At 39.2% G+C, this 18189-nt stretch overlaps 1 protein-coding gene across 1 annotated transcript in view; it reads left to right on the plus strand.

The window, feature by feature from the left end:
* Positions 1 to 18189, plus strand: part of PRKACA (protein kinase cAMP-activated catalytic subunit alpha) — a 218956-nt gene that overhangs the window by 11059 nt on the left and 189708 nt on the right. The window contains exon 2 of the mRNA XM_053718058.1: positions 7564 to 7671. Within this exon, the coding sequence (XP_053574033.1) occupies positions 7626 to 7671 (46 nt within the window). The 5' untranslated portion in view covers positions 7564 to 7625. The remainder of the gene's footprint in view (positions 1 to 7563; positions 7672 to 18189) is intronic.

An 18189-nucleotide genomic window follows, 5' to 3' on the forward strand; every position in this document is an offset into this window, starting at 1 on the left:
TAGCTTTCAACTAAGAATACCAAGAGAACAAAGCAAAATTGGTGATAAAAGTAAATTGGAAAGTTGTTTAAAATGACATGCCCTATTTAAAAAATGAGTTGTTGTTTTTTAGATTTGACTGCCCCTTTAAGTTTTATTGCTTTTAAGGGCTGGTATCAGGCTCTGAAAATACCTCAGGGATAGTGATGTACATCTCACAAAGGACTTGATTTCTCCAACATAGGTGTGTCCGGTCCACGGCGTCATCCTTACTTGTGGGATATTCTCTTCCCCAACAGGAAATGGCAAAGAGCCCAGCAAAGCTGGTCACATGATCCCTCCTAGGCTCCGCCTACCCCAGTCATTCTCTTTGCCGTTGTACAGGCAACATCTCCACGGAGATGGCTTAGAGTTTTTTAGTGTTTAACTGTAGTTTTTATTATTCAATCAAGAGTTTGTTATTTTAAAATAGTGCTGGTATGTACTATTTACTCTGAAACAGAAAAGAGATGAAGATTTCTGTTTGTAAGAGGAAAATGATTTTAGCAACCGTTACTAAAATCCATGGCTGTTCCACACAGGACTGTTGAGAGGAATTAACTTCAGTTGGGGGAACAGTGAGCAGTCTTTTGCTGCTTGAGGTATGACACATTCTAACAAGACGATGTAATGCTGGAAGCTGTCATTTTCCCTATGGGATCCGGTAAGCCATTTTTATTCAGACAGTAAATAAGGGCTTCACAAGGGCTTATTAAGACTGTAGACATTTTCTGGGCTAAATCGATTCATATATTACACATATTTAGCCTTGAGGAATCATTTAATCTGGGTATTTTTGTAAAATAATATCGGCAGGCACTGTTTTAGACACCTTATTCTTTAGGGGCTTTCCCTAATCATAGGCAGAGCCTCATTTTCGCGCCGGTATTGCGCACTTGTTTTTGAGAAGCATGACATGCAGTCGCATGTGTGAGGAGCTCTGATACATAGAAAAGACTTTCTGAAGGCGTCATTTGGTATCGTATTCCCCTTTGGGCTTGGTTGGGTCTCAGCAAAGCAGATACCAGGGACTGTAAAGGGGTTAAAGTTAAAAACGGCTCCGGTTCCGTTATTTTAAGGGTTAAAGCTTCCAAATTTGGTGTGCAATACTTTTAAGGCTTTAAGACACTGTGGTGAAATTTTGGTGAATTTTGAACAATTCCTTCATACTTTTTCGCAATTGCAGTAATAAAGTGTGTTCAGTTTAAAATTTAAAGTGACAGTAACGGTTTTATTTTAAAACGTTTTTTGTACTTTGTTATCAAGTTTATGCCTGTTTAACATGTCTGAACTACCAGATAGACTGTGTTCTGAATGTGGGGAAGCCAAGGTTCCTTCTCATTTAAATAAATGTGATTTATGTGACACTGAAAATGATGCCCAAGATGATTCCTCAAGTGAGGGGAGTAAGCATGGTACTGCATCATTCCCTCCTTCGTCTACACGAGTCTTGCCCACTCAGGAGGCCCCTAGTACATCTAGCGCGCCAATCCTCCTTACTATGCAACAATTAACGGCTGTAATGGATAATTCTATCAAAAACATTTTAGCCAAAATGCCCACTTATCAGCGTAAGCGCGACTGCTCTGTTTTAGATACTGAAGAGCATGAGGACGCTGATGATAATGGTTCTGAAATGCCCCTACACCAGTCTGAGGGGGCCAGGGAGGTTTTGTCTGAGGGAGAAATTTCAGATTCAGGGAAAATTTCTCAACAAGCTGAACCCGATGTGATTACATTTAAATTTAAGTTGGAACATCTCCGCGCTCTGCTTAAGGAGGTATTATCCACTCTGGATGATTGTGAGAATTTGATCATCCCAGAGAAACTATGTAAAATGGACAAGTTCCTAGAGGTCCCGGGGCTCCCAGAAGCTTTTCCTATACCCAAGCGGGTGGCGGACATTGTAAATAAAGAATGGGAAAGGCCCGGTATACCTTTCGTCCCTCCCCCCATATTTAAAAAATTGTTTCCTATGGTCGACCCCAGAAAGGACTTATGGCAGACAGTCCCCAAGGTCGAGGGAGCGGTTTCTACTTTAAACAAACGCACCACTATACCCATAGAAGATAGTTGTGCTTTCAAAGATCCTATGGATAAAAAATTAGAAGGTTTGCTTAAAAAGATGTTTGTTCAGCAAGGTTACCTTCTACAACCAATTTCATGCATTGTCCCTGTCACTACAGCCGCGTGTTTCTGGTTCGATGAGCTAGTAAAGGCGATCGATAGTGATTCTCCTCCTTATGAGGAGATTATGGACAGAATCCGTGCTCTCAAATTGGCTAATTCTTTCACCCTAGACGCCACTTTGCAATTGGCTAGGTTAGCGGCGAAGAATTCTGGGTTTGCTATTGTGGCGCGCAGAGCGCTTTGGTTGAAATCTTGGTCAGCTGATGCGTCTTCCAAGAACAAACTCCTTAACATTCCTTTCAAGGGGAAAACGCTGTTTGGCCCTGACTTGAAAGAGATTATCTCTGATATCACTGCGGGTAAGGGCCACGCCCTTCCTCAGGATAGGTCTTTTAAGGCCAAAAATAAACCTAATTTTCGTCCCTTTCGTAGAAACGGACCAGCCCCAAGTGCTACGTCCTCTAAGCAAGAGGGTAATACTTCTCAAGCCAAGCCAGCCTGGAGACCAATGCAAGGCTGGAACAAGGGAAAGCAGGCCAAGAAACCTGCCACTGCTACCAAGACAGCATGAAATGTTGGCCCCCGATCCGGGACCGGATCTGGTGGGGGGCAGACTCTCTCTCTTCGCTCAGGCTTGGGCAAGAGATGTTCTGGATCCTTGGGCACTAGAAATAGTCTCCCAAGGTTATCTTCTGGAATTCAAGGGGCTTCCCCCAAGGGGGAGGTTCCACAGGTCTCAATTGTCTTAAGACCACATAAAAAGACAGGCATTCTTACATTGTGTAGAAGACCTGTTAAAAATGGGAGTGATTCATCCTGTTCCATTAGGAGAACAAGGGATGGGGTTCTACTCCAATCTGTTCATAGTTCCCAAAAAAGAGGGAACGTTCAGACCAATCTTAGATCTCAAGATCTTAAACAAGTTTCTCAAGGTTCCATCGTTCAAAATGGAAACCATTCGAACAATTCTTCCTTCCATCCAGGAAGGTCAATTCATGACCACGGTGGATTTAAAGGATGCGTATCTACATATTCCTATCCACAAGGAACATCATCGGTTCCTAAGGTTCGCATTCCTGGACAAGCATTACCAGTTCGTGGCGCTTCCTTTCGGATTAGCCACTGCTCCAAGGATTTTCACAAAGGTACTAGGGTCCCTTCTAGCGGTGCTAAGACCAAGGGGCATTGCAGTAGTACCTTACTTGGACGACATTCTGATTCAAGCGTCGTCCCTTCCTCAAGCAAAGGCTCACACGGACATAGTCCTGGCCTTTCTCAGATCTCACGGATGGAAAGTGAACGTGGAAAAGAGTTCTCTATCTCCGTCGACAAGGGTTCCCTTCTTGGGAACAATAATAGACTCCTTAGAATGAGGATTTTTCTGACAGAGGCCAAAAAAACAAAACTTCTAAACTCTTGTCAAACACTTCATTCCGTTCCTCTTCCTTCCATAGCGCAGTGCATGGAAGTAATAGGTTTGATGGTAGCGGCAATGGACATAGTTCCTTTTGCGCGCATTCATCTAAGACCATTACAACTGTGCATGCTCAGTCAGTGGAATGGGGACTATACAGACTTGTCTCCGAAGATACAAGTAAATCAGAGGACCAGAGACTCACTCCGTTGGTGGCTGTCCCTGGACAACCTGTCACAAGGGATGACCTTCCGCAGACCAGAGTGGGTCATTGTCACGACCGACGCCAGTCTGATGGGCTGGGGCGCGGTCTGGGGATCCCTGAAAGCTCAGGGTCTTTGGTCTCGGGAAGAATCTCTTCTACCGATAAATATTCTGGAACTGAGAGCGATATTCAATGCTCTCAAGGCTTGGCCTCAGCTAGCAAAGGCCAAGTTCATACGGTTTCAATCGGACAACATGACGACTGTTGCGTACATCAACCATCAGGGGGGAACAAGGAGTTCCCTGGCGATGGAAGAAGTGACCAAAATCATTCAATGGGCGGAGACTCACTCCTGCCACCTGTCTGCAATCCACATCCCAGGAGTGGAAAATTGGGAAGCGGATTTTCTGAGTCGTCAGACATTACATCCGGGGGAGTGGGAACTCCATCCGGAAATCTTTGCCCAAATTACTCAACTGTGGGGCATTCCAGACATGGATCTGATGGCCTCTCGTCAGAACTTCAAGGTTCCTTGCTACGGGTCCAGATCCAGGGATCCCAAGGCGACTCTAGTAGATGCACTAGTAGCACCTTGGACCTTCAAACTAGCTTATGTATTCCCGCCGTTTCCTCTCATCCCCAGGCTGGTAGCCAGGATCCATCAGGAGAGGGCGTCGGTGATCTTGATAGCTCCTGCGTGGCCACGCAGGACTTGGTATGCAGATCTGGTGAATATGTCATCGGCTCCACCATGGAAGCTACCTTTGAGACGAGACCTTCTTGTTCAAGGTCCGTTCGAACATCCGAATCTGATCTCACTCCAGCTGACTGCTTGGAGATTGAACGCTTGATCTTATCAAAACGAGGGTTCTCGGATTCTGTTATTGATACTCTTGTTCAGGCCAGAAAGCCTGTAACTAGAAAAATTTACCACAAAATATGGAAAAAATATATCTGTTGGTGTGAATCTAAAGGATTCCCTTGGGACAAGGTAAAGATTCCTAAGATTCTATCCTTTCTTCAAGAAGGATTGGAGAAAGGATTATCTGCAAGTTCCTTGAAGGGACAGATTTCTGCCTTGTCTGTGTTACTCCACAAAAAGCTGGCAGCTGTGCCAGATGTTCAAGCCTTTGTTCAGGCTCTGGTTAGAATCAAGCCTGTTTACAAACCTTTGACTCCTCCTTGGAGTCTCAACTTAGTTCTTTCAGTTCTTCAGGGGGTTCCGTTTGAACCCTTACATTCCGTTGATATTAAGTTATTATCTTGGAAAGTTTTGTTTTTGGTTGCAATTTCTTCTGCCAGAAGAGTTTCAGAATTATCTGCTCTGCAGTGTTCTCCTCCTTATCTGGTGTTCCATGCAGATAAGGTGGTTTTACGTACTAAACCTGGTTTTCTTCCAAAAGTTGTTTCTAACAAAAACATTAACCAGGAGATAGTCGTGCCTTCTTTGTGTCCGAAACCAGTTTCGAAGAAGGAACGTTTGTTGCACAATTTGGATGTTGTTCGCGCTCTAAAATTCTATTTAGATGCTACAAAGGATTTTAGACAAACATCTTCCTTGTTTGTTGTTTATTCTGGTAAAAGGAGAGGTCAAAAAGCAACTTCTACCTCTCTCTCTTTTTGGATTAAAAGCATCATCAGATTGGCTTACGAGACTGCCGGACGGCAGCCTCCTGAAAGAATCACAGCTCATTCCACTAGGGCTGTGGCTTCCACATGGGCCTTCAAGAACGAGGCTTCTGTTGATCAGATATGTAGGGCAGCGACTTGGTCTTCACTGCACACTTTTACCAAATTTTACAAGTTTGATACTTTTGCTTCTTCTGAGGCTATTTTTGGGAGAAAGGTTTTGCAAGCCGTGGTGCCTTCCATTTAGGTGACCTGATTTGCTCCCTCCCTTCATCCGTGTCCTAAAGCTTTGGTATTGGTTCCCACAAGTAAGGATGACGCAGTGGACCGGACACACCTATGTTGGAGAAAACAGAATTTATGTTTACCTGATAAATTACTTTCTCCAACGGTGTGTCCGGTCCACGGCCCGCCCTGGTTTTTTAATCAGGTCTGATAATTTATTTTCTTTAACTACAGTCACCACGGTATCATATGGTTTCTCCTATGCAAATATTCCTCCTTAACGTCGGTCGAATGACTGGGGTAGGCGGAGCCTAGGAGGGATCATGTGACCAGCTTTGCTGGGCTCTTTGCCATTTCCTGTTGGGGAAGAGAATATCCCACAAGTAAGGATGACGCCGTGGACCGGACACACCGTTGGAGAAAGTAATTTATCAGGTAAACATAAATTCTGTTTTATCAGGCATCAGTGGACAGGAGCCTACATATGCCCCGCTGTCCTCCGCAGATCGCCTCTGGCGGGCAGAATTCCGCTGCCAGAATTCAGCAGTGCACAGGAGCGCTATTTTGCGCTCTTGTGCAATGCTGTACCCTGCCCGCGCACAGCCTAACACGTGCGGTCAGGAGCTATCAATATTCCCTTACGGATGAGACCGGGTTAATTTGTGAGAACCTGCAGTCGAATGATGGCTAAGGGCCAATCATAAAAATCGAGCCCAAAGAGTGTCTTCAAAAATATTTGTCTGTTTCTAAGGTTACAAGTAAATTAACCTCTGCTTTGCTGGACAGTGCTGGTTATGTGACACAGATTTTTTTTATTTTTTTTTAAACCTTACATTTTATGAAAACTTTATTGCAGAAGTTGAATGACCATTTTAAAGACGCTTTACTTTTCCTTTTTTTAAAGTACATGGTTAATTTAACTATTTTACTGCTTGTGAAACTTCATCTCGGTCAGTGATTTCTGGCACAATTTTTGTCCACACTGTGGGGACTGCAGTAGTATGGCACATATTTATGTACACATATGAATTGTGAAGTTGCACTAATACTTCATAAGCAGAGTCAATATATTGGTACTGCCATTTTAAAGCTGTTATAGGACTATTAAATACAATAGAATTCCATAATCAACCAATGCATAATAAAATACAATAGAATTTCAAATGAACAGTTTTTTTTTTTTTTTTTTTTTTTTTTTTAAATTTAAAAAATGTACTTCAGTTTGCTAGCTCCCTGTATCATGTGACAGCCATCAGCCAATCACAGACCCCTATGCATATACACTGAACTCGGAAAGTTTCCATATAAAAAGGCTGCGCACAATTTGATAATTAAGTTTCTTAAAACTGCATTCTCCACCTGAACAATAAGAGTTAAAGAACCACGAAATGCAGTAGAATTGCATAAGTACAAGTGCGTAATAAAAAGGTAATGCAATAAAACCTACTCTGAAGTTCAAATAGGCATTAGATTTTATTTCTAGCAAATTAATTTTCTGGCCTCCTGTGTCATAACGGGCATCAGCCAATCACAGACTAGAATACGTATACCCTGTGAACTTGTGCACATGCTCAGTAGGATCTTTTTCCCCAGAAAGTGTGTGTATATAAAAACACTGTGCAAAATTTGATAATGGAACTTGGAAGTAAATTGGAAGGCATATTAACTGCTGCTCTTTCTGAATTATAAAAGTTTTTGACTTGAGTGTCCCAATAAAATTACCATTTTATAAAGATACTGAGATCCAAACTCCGACCCAAGGTATTGTGTGAGACAATGTTTGGAAACTCCAGAAATCAAATTCAAGCAAATCTAAGGTGTTTTTGATTGATAATACATTTTAAATGATCTTCTAATTGTCTCTAGTTTGTATTGTTTAAAAAAGAATAGTAGGATATGTGTTTTAGTCTTTCAAATAGTAACTTGCTGATTCTTATTGCAGGTCCTAGATTTTTTGGGGGGCGGCGCCCGTCCTGGTTATAGAGGTCTCGCCCGCCCCCCACCATGGGCAACGCGGCCACAGCGAAGAAGGGTGGCGAGATAGAGAGTGGTGAGTACTGCAATAGCTATCCCAATAAAGCAGAATTTGTAACTAAAATACACATTATTTGCTTAATGAGGTGGAAGGGTTATTATGATATTTAATATAAAGAAAAACCTTGTAAATTAATGGAACCTTGTGTGGTTCAAAATGTGGTAATTTTCTATGAAACAAGCTGCATATTGAAATGGATACAATTTTTTTTGTTTGGGTTTTACTACTATGATTACCTTCATCGTTGGTTTTCAATTCAACATTCACTGTGTTGTTAAGGCAATATTCCACGGCTTAGCTTGTAATTGGCTGTCTATTAGACACTAGTAAGAACCTGTAAAGTTGCAAGACTCTTTAATACGTAGGTCTACACCAGACATCTTCAAACTTGGCCCTCCAGAGGTTTTCGAACTACATTTCCCATGATGCTCAGCTAGCTTATGCTTCTTCTGGAGGGCCAAGTTTGAGGATGCCTGGTCTACACTTTAGATTAAATCAGTAGGTAACCAGGGAAGTTCCTCTATGTTGAAGATTATGTATATTAAAGGAACATAGGAGTGCAAATATAAAATGGTTTAATATGTTAGAGCATTTTATTATTGAACTGTTGCCTGCGTATAACTATTTAACCCCATCCAAACAGATAGTTAACCCGTTAGTCGCTGGTCTTTCTAAGAGGTTTGTGTTTTTAATAGTGTGGTCCTGCCGCCATTGGCGAGGCTGTGCTATTTCCGGTAGCCAGCAGGAGGGGGGAATAATAGTGCGATCCCGCCGCTGGCGGTGAGACCCACGCTGTTATTGCCAATAAAACCCTTAACAACCAGCGATGTACAGGGTACGTTGTGGTCATTAAGGAGTTAGTCAGCTGTAGAGCTTCAATGTACTAATGTAATGCTGCTGCTGAGGGTACGCACGTGTGTTTTAACAAAGGATACCAAAATAACAATGTAAAGTTGGTAATAAAAGTGATTTAAAAATGTCTTTAAATGACATGCTTCATCTGACTCATAAAAGTTTAATTTGGTCTTTCATGTCCCTTTAAAATGACTGTGTGCTATAAAATAGGTTTCCCCTTAATCTGTTTCTAGTGACTTATACTAGCTGCAGAGTATGACCTGGGAAATTGCTCCTTTTAGGTTTAATTTTGTATATGAAATTGCTGTTTCTCTTAATTGAAACCTCAGTCCAATTAAATGGTCTGAACTTGCAGGGAGATCAGAACTCAGTAGCTGATCTGTCCTATGTTTACATACAATCCTCTCTTCTCTTCAATGTTAAAATGAAAGTACTTGAAAATTAAAGGGATAAGAAACACAAACATGTTATGATTCAGATAGAACATACAATTATAAGGAAACTTCCAATTTACTTATATTATCCAAGCTGCTTTGTTCTCTTGGTATCGTTAGTTGAAAAGTATACCTAGGTAGACTCAGGAGCTAGTTGCTGATTGGTCGCTGCACCTGTATGCCTCTTGCCATTGGCTTAACAACTGTATTCATCTAGCTCCTAGTAGTGGATTGCTGCTCCTTCAATAAAGTATACTAATGAAACAAAATTGATAATAGAAGTCAATTGGGGGAGTTGCTTAAACCCTTCACCCAAAAAGACGTATATAATATATACCTTGTGCGGTACTTTGCTTATCATACTGCACAACTTGTGTATATAAACGTCTGAGCTTCAGGAAGCTCCAGCATTCTCGACTGTTGGTTACAACCGAGAGCTGAAGTTCCTGAGCTCCAGGCATCTGCCGCATATAGAACCGGAGTGTGATCGGTTCCTCCCTTTTACATATGAGGGCAGATGCCTGATCATTACAGACGGTGACACTGTGTGTGTGTCAGTCTGTAATGATCGTTGCTGGTGTGGGCGGGAGGCAGGTGGGCAGCCCAGCTGCGGAGGGAGTGGGAGGGCCATACGCTACAGAAAATAAAAATAAAGGAACAGGGAGGGATGGGGCAGCTACACTACAGAAAAAGGGGTGTGTGAGCTCCCTAACTTGCGATCGCGTTGGGGGGTGGGGGTGGTGGGACCATTACAAAATAGAAAAGAAAAAAAAATTACATTAAAAAAAGGGGGTTTTATAGGTACTGGCTAGGGTTGCCACCTTGGCCATGTTTTCCTGGACACTTATGAGTTACACATGTTGCAGGGTGTGTAGGGAGGAGGAACATGTATTGTGTTTCTGGACAGCACTATTCATATCCCTCCCTGCACACCCTGCAGCATGTGTAACTCATAAGTGTTCTGTATTTTAAGGGACAGGTGGCAACCCTAGTACTGGCAGACAGCTGGGTAAGGGGGTATTCTAGCCTGCAATGTAAGGTTTTTGTTATTTTAATTTTTTTATTGGCAGACTGCCAGTACCTAATGGCGGTGTTCTGTCGAGAACTGCAATTCATCAAACTGCAATCTGACGTCACTTCCGGTGAGTCTTCTGTTTTAATATCTGTTCTGCCTCTGTCTGGGGGGCGCACCGCCGATCCTCTGGCATACACCCCAAGTAAACCATGGAGAATGAGGTTTACAAGGGGGCTTTAACCCCCCTTAAACCCCCCCAGGCGGAGGCAAAATAGATAGTGAAGATAGGCGATTACAGTGCCCATCTGATTGGTTGTGAATCCTGTCACTAACTGGACACGGACCAATCAGATGAATGAACAATTTATTTTCTATTTGATCGTATTTGGCGGTAAACCGGTGCATGAAAGAGACCAAAATGGGTCTAGATCAATACCTTGGGTTGTCTACTTAAAAATATATATAGTTTTGACAGCTAAAAAAAAGCCAAGGCTCTATTTTTGTTTAAATGCAGTGATAGCAAAAATGCTAAAAATTCTCCGGTATTTTGGGCAAGTTTTTCCCTGGAAGTCCTGGTAGTGAAGGGGTTAAAATAGCTTTCTGTGTCTGAATCATGAAAGAAAAAAACCCCTGTTCTTTCATGTCCCTTTAAGATTAGTGCAAAACTTTTTTAGATATGTATACATACAGGGCTAAAAACTTCCACTTGCCTCAGACTAAATTTCGAAGAAATTTAGGGTTTTTCTTATTTCTAACATTTAATGGACTAGTAACTTTTTTTTTTTTTTTTCCTGGCTGGTAAACAAGATAAATTACTGCACTTTACCAATGAGATCATTACTTGTCAACTGTAGGTTCAAAATTTGTTTGGAACGAATGCTTAAAGGGACAGTCTAGTCAAAATTAAACTTTCATGATTCAGATAGGGCATGCAATTTTAAACAACTTCCCAATTTACTTCTATTATCTAATTTGCTCAATTCTTTAGATATCCTTTGTTGAAGAAATAGCAACGCACATGTGTGAGCCAATCACACAAGGCATGAAAGAGACCAAAATGGGCCTAGATCAATACCTTTGGTTGTCTACTTAAAAATATATATAGTTTTGACAGCTAAAAAAAAAAGCCAAGGCTCTATTTTTGTTTAAATGCAGTGATAGCAAAAATGCTAAAAATTATCCGGTATTTTGGGCAAGTTTTTCCCTGGAAGTCCTGGTAGTGAAGGGGTTAAAATAGCTTTCTGTGTCTGAATCATGAAAGAAAAAAACCCCTGTTCTTTCATGTCCCTTTAAGATTAGTGCAAAACTTTTTTAGATATGTATACATACAGGGCTAAAAACTTCCACTTGCCTCAGACTAAATTTCGAAGAAATTTAGGGTTTTTCTTATTTCTAACATTTAATGGACTAGTAACTTTTTTTTTTTTTTTTTCCTGGCTGGTAAACAAGATAAATTACTGCACTTTACCAATGAGATCATTACTTGTCAACTGTAGGTTCAAAATTTGTTTGGAACGAATGCTTAAAGGAACAGTCTAGTCAAAATTAAACTTTCATGATTCAGATAGGGCATGCAATTTTAAACAACTTCCCAATTTACTTCTATTATCTAATTTGCTCAATTCTTTAGATATCCTTTGTTGAAGAAATAGCAATGCACATGTGTGAGCCAATCACACAAGGCTTCTAGGTGCAGCTACTGAGCATATCTAGATATGCTTTTCAGCAAGTGATATCAAGAGAATGAAGCAAATTAGATAATAGAAGTAAATTAGAAAGTTGTTTTAAATTACATGCTCTTTCTAAATCACGAAAAAAAAAAAAATTGGCTTTCATGTCCCTTTAAAAATTCAAATTTACATTAGCCTTGATATAGGGTTGCCACCTTTTCTGGAAAATGATATGGGGCATGCTCATTAGCATAAATTACAGCATAAATCGAGAATTAAAGCTGCTAGGACTGATTTTAAATGATCATTTGTTTGTAATTAGATTCCAATACATTTAAAAGAAGTTTTAATATAGAAATAAATATAATTTTCAAAGGACCACTCAATGCAGTAGAATTGCATAAATAACCAGGCAATAACACCTACGCTAAATTTTAAATAAACAGATTTTTTTTCCGACACATTTTAATTTGTCTCACATTTTCCCCGCCCCTGTATCATGTGACAGACATTAGCCAATCACAGACTAGTATATGTATACCCTGTGCACGTGCTCAGTAGGATCTTGTTCCCTAGAAAGTGTGTATATGAAAAGACTGTGCAAAATTTGATAATGGAAGTAAATTGGAAAGTGTCTTAAAACTGCTGCTCTATCTGAATCATAAAAGTTTATTTTGACTTGAGTGTCCCTTTTAATCTTTATTTTCAACTCGACCTGAACCATAAAAATACAGACCATGTCAGTAAAATACCAGCTTGGTGGCAACTCTATCCTGAAAACAGAAGGATCCTTTTTTTTTTTTTTTTTTTTTTTTTTTTCTCTCTCTCACATATGAGGAACTTTGCATACAATTTTAAACTACTTTCTGATTTTACTTTTATGATCAAATTTTTATTTGCTTTGTGGATATCCTTTGTTAAAAAGCAGGGTAAATCTGAATTTGGACTTCACTGTTCCTTTTAGTAAAGTATATGTGTGTGTGTGTATATATATATATATATATATATATATATATATATATATATATATATATATATATATATATATATATATATATATATATATATATATATATATATATATATATATATATATATATATATATATATATATACTTATTTTAATCACACTCCCTGTTGACTAGTGGTTTAAGTATGGATTTTCTGCATTTTTTTTAAGCGCTTGTGAACTTTAGGGAAATGAGACTTGCTTGAGCAGGGACTGTCTATTTTACTAAAAGCATGATTCATTATTCATATTGATTTTAAGATAGTAAGTTTGTCTGGTATGAGATTTTTTTTTTTTGGACTAAACCTCTTTTTATGGTATTCTATGTATTGCAATTTTAAACCAGTAACTTATGGGGGCATAATACTCATATGCTAAATCACTTAAAAGCGATGCAGTATAACTGTAAAAAGCAGGAAAATATTACCTCAACATTTCTTCAGCTCAACAGAGTATGTGTTGTGTAAGCAATTATTCTTTAGCTGCTGTTCAGCTGCAAGCTTAAAAAAATATAAATAGCCAATCAGCAGTGCTGGGTTAATGATTTGTCTTTTCTGTGATCTCATGAGATTTCACTGAAATATCATGAGATTTCATAGAACTTACTTAATGGGGCAGAATACACCAATTTCTATTTAACTGCATGTAACAGACACTACTATGAAGAATAATATGCACAGATACTGATATAAAAATCCAGTATAAAACCTTAAAAAAAAAAAAAAACTTACTTAGAAGCTCACAATTTAGCACTGTTGATGAGATTAGCCTGGGACACCCACCAAAAGGGGCTGATAGCAGAACCTCCCCCTCCCCTGCATATGAAAATACCAAATACACAAACAGAAGAAGTCTGTATACATCAGTATACATCTTGAATGTTGGTGCTTTGTAAGGAGTCTGAAAATCAGCACAGTGTTATTTAAAAATAAGCAAAACTAAATTTTTACTAAAACACTACCAGATGTGCTATATAAATGGATTATCTACAAAACATTTATGCAAAGAAATAGCTAGTGTATAATGTCCCTTTAAACTGCCTGCACATGACAGATGCACACTCCCTAGCAAGTCCTGGGGCAAGCATCCTGACTGGCTGCTTAAAGTCTCTTTTTACAGTGGGTGTGAATACTTAGGAAATTTGAGGTAAAATGTCTTTCTTTTTTTACATAGAGTTGCTCAGGTGATATTTTCTAGTCGGCTTTTTACAGCTATGATTCATCACTTTCATGTGCTTCAACATTTGGGTATCATGTCCCTTTAATTGTTTGTGCATTTGCAGTTTTTCTCATGGCATGTTTTGAAACTACTATTAGCTGCTCATCAGGACTTTGGCAAGGTAGGAGTTAGTTTTGTGACAATCTACAGGTCAACACTAATGAGCTTTTATCCAGGGTTAATCCCCTTTTGCTGCTATTAATAGCTGCCCCACCCACACAAACTGGTAAGCTCTGGACAGACAGTTTTGTTCCCCCTCCTGTTTTGCTCTACAAAGGGTTGCACCCACTGGAAGTGGATGCCTAGTGTCTGCAGTCGATGCTCTCCACAGTGGGCATCCTCCGGCGCTGGAAATTGGCTACTTCGCAACCTGACTCTTCACTACCTGCCCTGGACAGAGAGGGTCTAGAGCGTTACGGTAGGAGGATATTTGCTGGAAGGTGTTGTGAGATGTTCTGCAGTGGGGGGGGGGGGGGTTGGCATGATGTCACTTGGTGTTTGAGAGAGAGAGATTTTCAAGACTTCAAAGGGACATTAAACACTTTGAGATGGTAATATAAAATTATGAAAGTATTTTACAGTTTTTTTATTTATACAATTTATTATTTACTTTGTCCCCTTTACCTGTAATTCTATTCTGAAATTGTGAGCTTTTCAGTTTCTGTTAGAAATGGAAGTGCAGACCACTGTTTTATTATTATTATTATTATTATTATTATTATCATCAGGTATTTGTAGAGCGCCAACAGATTCCGCAGCGCTTACACACAGCAATTGGCTGCACACTCTAGTGACCTATTTATAACTGTTTCTAATTGGCCACAGCAGAGAAGGTTACCTAAGTTACAACATGTCAGCTCCCATTGTATTATAAACACTAAAACTTTACACTAATTTTATCAATATTTAAATGGCTTTCTCTCCGCGCACAGCTTTCCTCTTGTTCAGTTAGCTGTTTTCTTGTATGACAGTTTAGCAGTGCACATTTAGTATTTTTCAGTTGGCTATTTCAAATTGCACATACACAAATTAGCTTGTGCGAGTAGGAAAACTTATTTAAAAGCCAATCATGATTGGAGAAACTTTACATACTAAAATATACATACAGTAGGTGGGCGGAGCTTGGCAGCCATTTTTGGATCCTAACAAACAATGAATATTTCAATGTTTCATGTACTTCTTACAAGCTTATAGATGTGGGACCAGTTGCAGTATGCTTCTCTGACATGTAACAATAAATAATCAAAATTATGTATTGGGTCTAGATTGTCCCTTTTTAACTGTCTTTAACCTGTGCAAACGGATTAAACACACAGTTAAAGTCTGCTCCACAGTAGAGACACAGAACTAGGAGCTAGCTGAACACATCTGGGAAGTTAATGACAAGAGCCATCAATCGCCAGCTAGCTTCCATCAGTGTAGGATATTTACATATTCTTTTCAACAAAGGCTAAAAAAAAAAATGCTCTATCTGAATTTTGAGATCTTCCTATCCCTTTAACAAACATGGACACAGCAACCAAATATGTATGGTAAAAGGTGGCTATTAGGGGCCGATTTATCAAAGGCTTCGCCTGCCTTCTCCCCCCCCCACGACTGCAGATTCTCACAAGAGAACCTGCAGTCACGATTTATCAAGCAGCGGTCATCAACTTCCCTAAGCTCTTTGCCATTTCATTCTCCCGTCTTGTCCAACAGTGGAGATTGACCGCTTCTGCCCGCGCGTGATTGGCTGTGCGCGGTCAGGGGGCGGCGTTGCACAAGAGCGCAATACTGAATTCCAGCGGCGGACAAGGGCGCACGCCCCTGTCCCCCGCAGCTTGATACATTGAACCCTTACAATGCCTAATAAAAAACGCACCCACACAATTTATCCGTTTATGTATGTGTTCATTCTGCTATTTATGTGTAAGAAAAGTAGGTTTATGGGGGCCTATATGTCTTCTGTGAGAAGAATACCGCTAACAACTATCTATAAAATGCACAGAAACCTGCTTCATGAAGCAATTAACGAGATATTAAAGGGACGTGAAACCCAAAAAGTTTCTTTCATGATTTAGGTAGAACATACAATTTTCTAATTTACTTCTATTATCAAATTTGCTTCATCCTTTTGGTATAATTTGTTGAAGGAGCAGCAATGCACTACTGGTTGCTAACTAAACACATGGTTGAACTAATAAAAATCGGTATATACAGTATATGCAGCCACCAATCAGCAGCTAGAACCCAGGTTCTTTGTTGCTCCTGAGCTTACCTAGATAAACCTTTCAGCAAAGGATAACAAGAGAAGGAAGCAAATTAAATAATAGAAGTAAGTTGGAAAGTTGTTTAAAATTGTATGTTCTGTCTAAATCGTGAATGTCTGACTATTGTTCTAAATACACTTCTTTTATAAAAAAAAAAAAAAAAGTGGGTTAAAATGTTATAATTTTTTACTTTTTTTAATTTTTTTTTTATTATAAATTATTGTCCTAATAGTAATAAGTTTTTATGGCAGGTTGTGTGTCACTGTCAACCAATAGTTGAGGGAGCTTTTTTTTTTTTTTTTTGTGTGTGTGCTGCAAAATATAAATAGTATTTTTATATATATATATATATATATATATATATATATATATATATATATATATATATATATATTATATATAGTTTTGCCCTTTTTTAACCCCTTAACGGCCAGCAACAAACCCTGTACATCGCTGGTCTTTCAATGAGGTTTTTTTTCTAATAGCGTGGTTTAGCCACCAGCGGCGAGACTGTAATATAAAAGGAAGCATGCAGAAGGGAGAGAAGTTGGTCTTGCCGTTGCCGGCGAGACCCGCGCTATTATGGGTCGAAAAATCCTAAACGACCAGCAACATACAGGGATTAAGAAATAATATATGAAACGTGCACATGAATAAAAAGTCTAATATGGTAGTCTTTTAATGCTCATCGTTTTGGATCATTTTTACATTTTAGTGTAAAAATGAAATGCTCCATTTTCTTAAAGCATTTTTTTTTTACACAAATACCGTTATTTTACTGTGTCTCCTTTAAAAAGGGTTAAAGGACCAGTAAATACGGTAGATTTGCATAATCAACAAACGCATGATAACAAGACAATACAATAGCTCTTACTCTGAACTTCAAATGATTAGTAGACATTTGCAAAGTTATGTCTGTTTCCACCCCTCTTGTATCATATGACAGCCATCAGCCAATCACAAATGTATATACGTATATTCTATGAATTCATGCACATGCTCAGTAGGAGCTGGTGACGCAAAGTGTAAATATAAAAAGATTGGGCACATTTTGTTAATGGAAGTAAATTGTAAAGTTGTTTAAAATTGCTCGCTGACAATGAGTCAGATATCAGACAATTTTTCAATAAATGGTCAGTATTCATTAAAACACTCCTGACTATGGAAATAGACTGTGATTTTTCCATTTATGAATTCAGAGTTATTTCTGTTGGGTATCTGGTAATGCCTATGAATAAGGCGGAAAGAAACTGACTTATTCTTCTCCCATCCGATCTCTTAGTACTACCTTCTCTTCCCCGTCCTTTTCTTTCAATTTTTTTTTCTCCCCTCCTCTTTCTTTTTTTTTTTTTTTTGGGTGGGGGGGTTGACTTACGATTAGGGATATAATTAGAACTAGACATCAGCTGGGCTAAGTAGAATTGTAATGATGTTTTTTGGTTCAGACACTTGCTTGGCTTTAACGGGGGATGTTTTCAAATAAGGTAATTACTATAATCCGTTAAATCCTGAAGCATATTTTATTTTAGGGTTGGAAATATATTTAGAAAAAACGATCTCAGCAGTGTTGAGTAGAATTACAAAGCTACAAATTGTTTAGGTTTTTTTTGTTGGCTTAAACAAATTATATTCTCAAACGATGCAAATATTATACCCTGTTAAAGGGACAGTCTACACCAGAATTGTTATTGTTTTAAAAGATAGATAATCCCTTGTTTACCCATTCCCCAGTTTTGCATAACCAACAGTTATATTTATATATTTTTTTACCTCTGTGATTATCTTGTTTCTAAGCCTCTGCAAACTGCCCCTTTATTTCTCCTGTTAAGTGTAGTCAGTCCACGGGTCATCATTACTTCTGGGATATTAACTCCTCCCTAACAGGAAGTGCAAGAGGATCACCCAAGCAGAGCTGCTATATAGCTCCTCCCCTCTACGTCACACCCAGTCATTCTCTTGCACCCAACTAATAGATAGGATGTGTGAGAGGACTGTGGTGATTATACTTAGTTTTTATATCTTCAATCAAAAGTTTGTTATTTTAAAACAGCACCGGAGTGTGTTGTTCCTTCTCAGGTAGAAT

This window comes from Bombina bombina, chromosome 6, assembly GCF_027579735.1.
Source record: "Bombina bombina isolate aBomBom1 chromosome 6, aBomBom1.pri, whole genome shotgun sequence".
NCBI classification, from domain to species: Eukaryota; Metazoa; Chordata; class Amphibia; order Anura; family Bombinatoridae; genus Bombina; species Bombina bombina.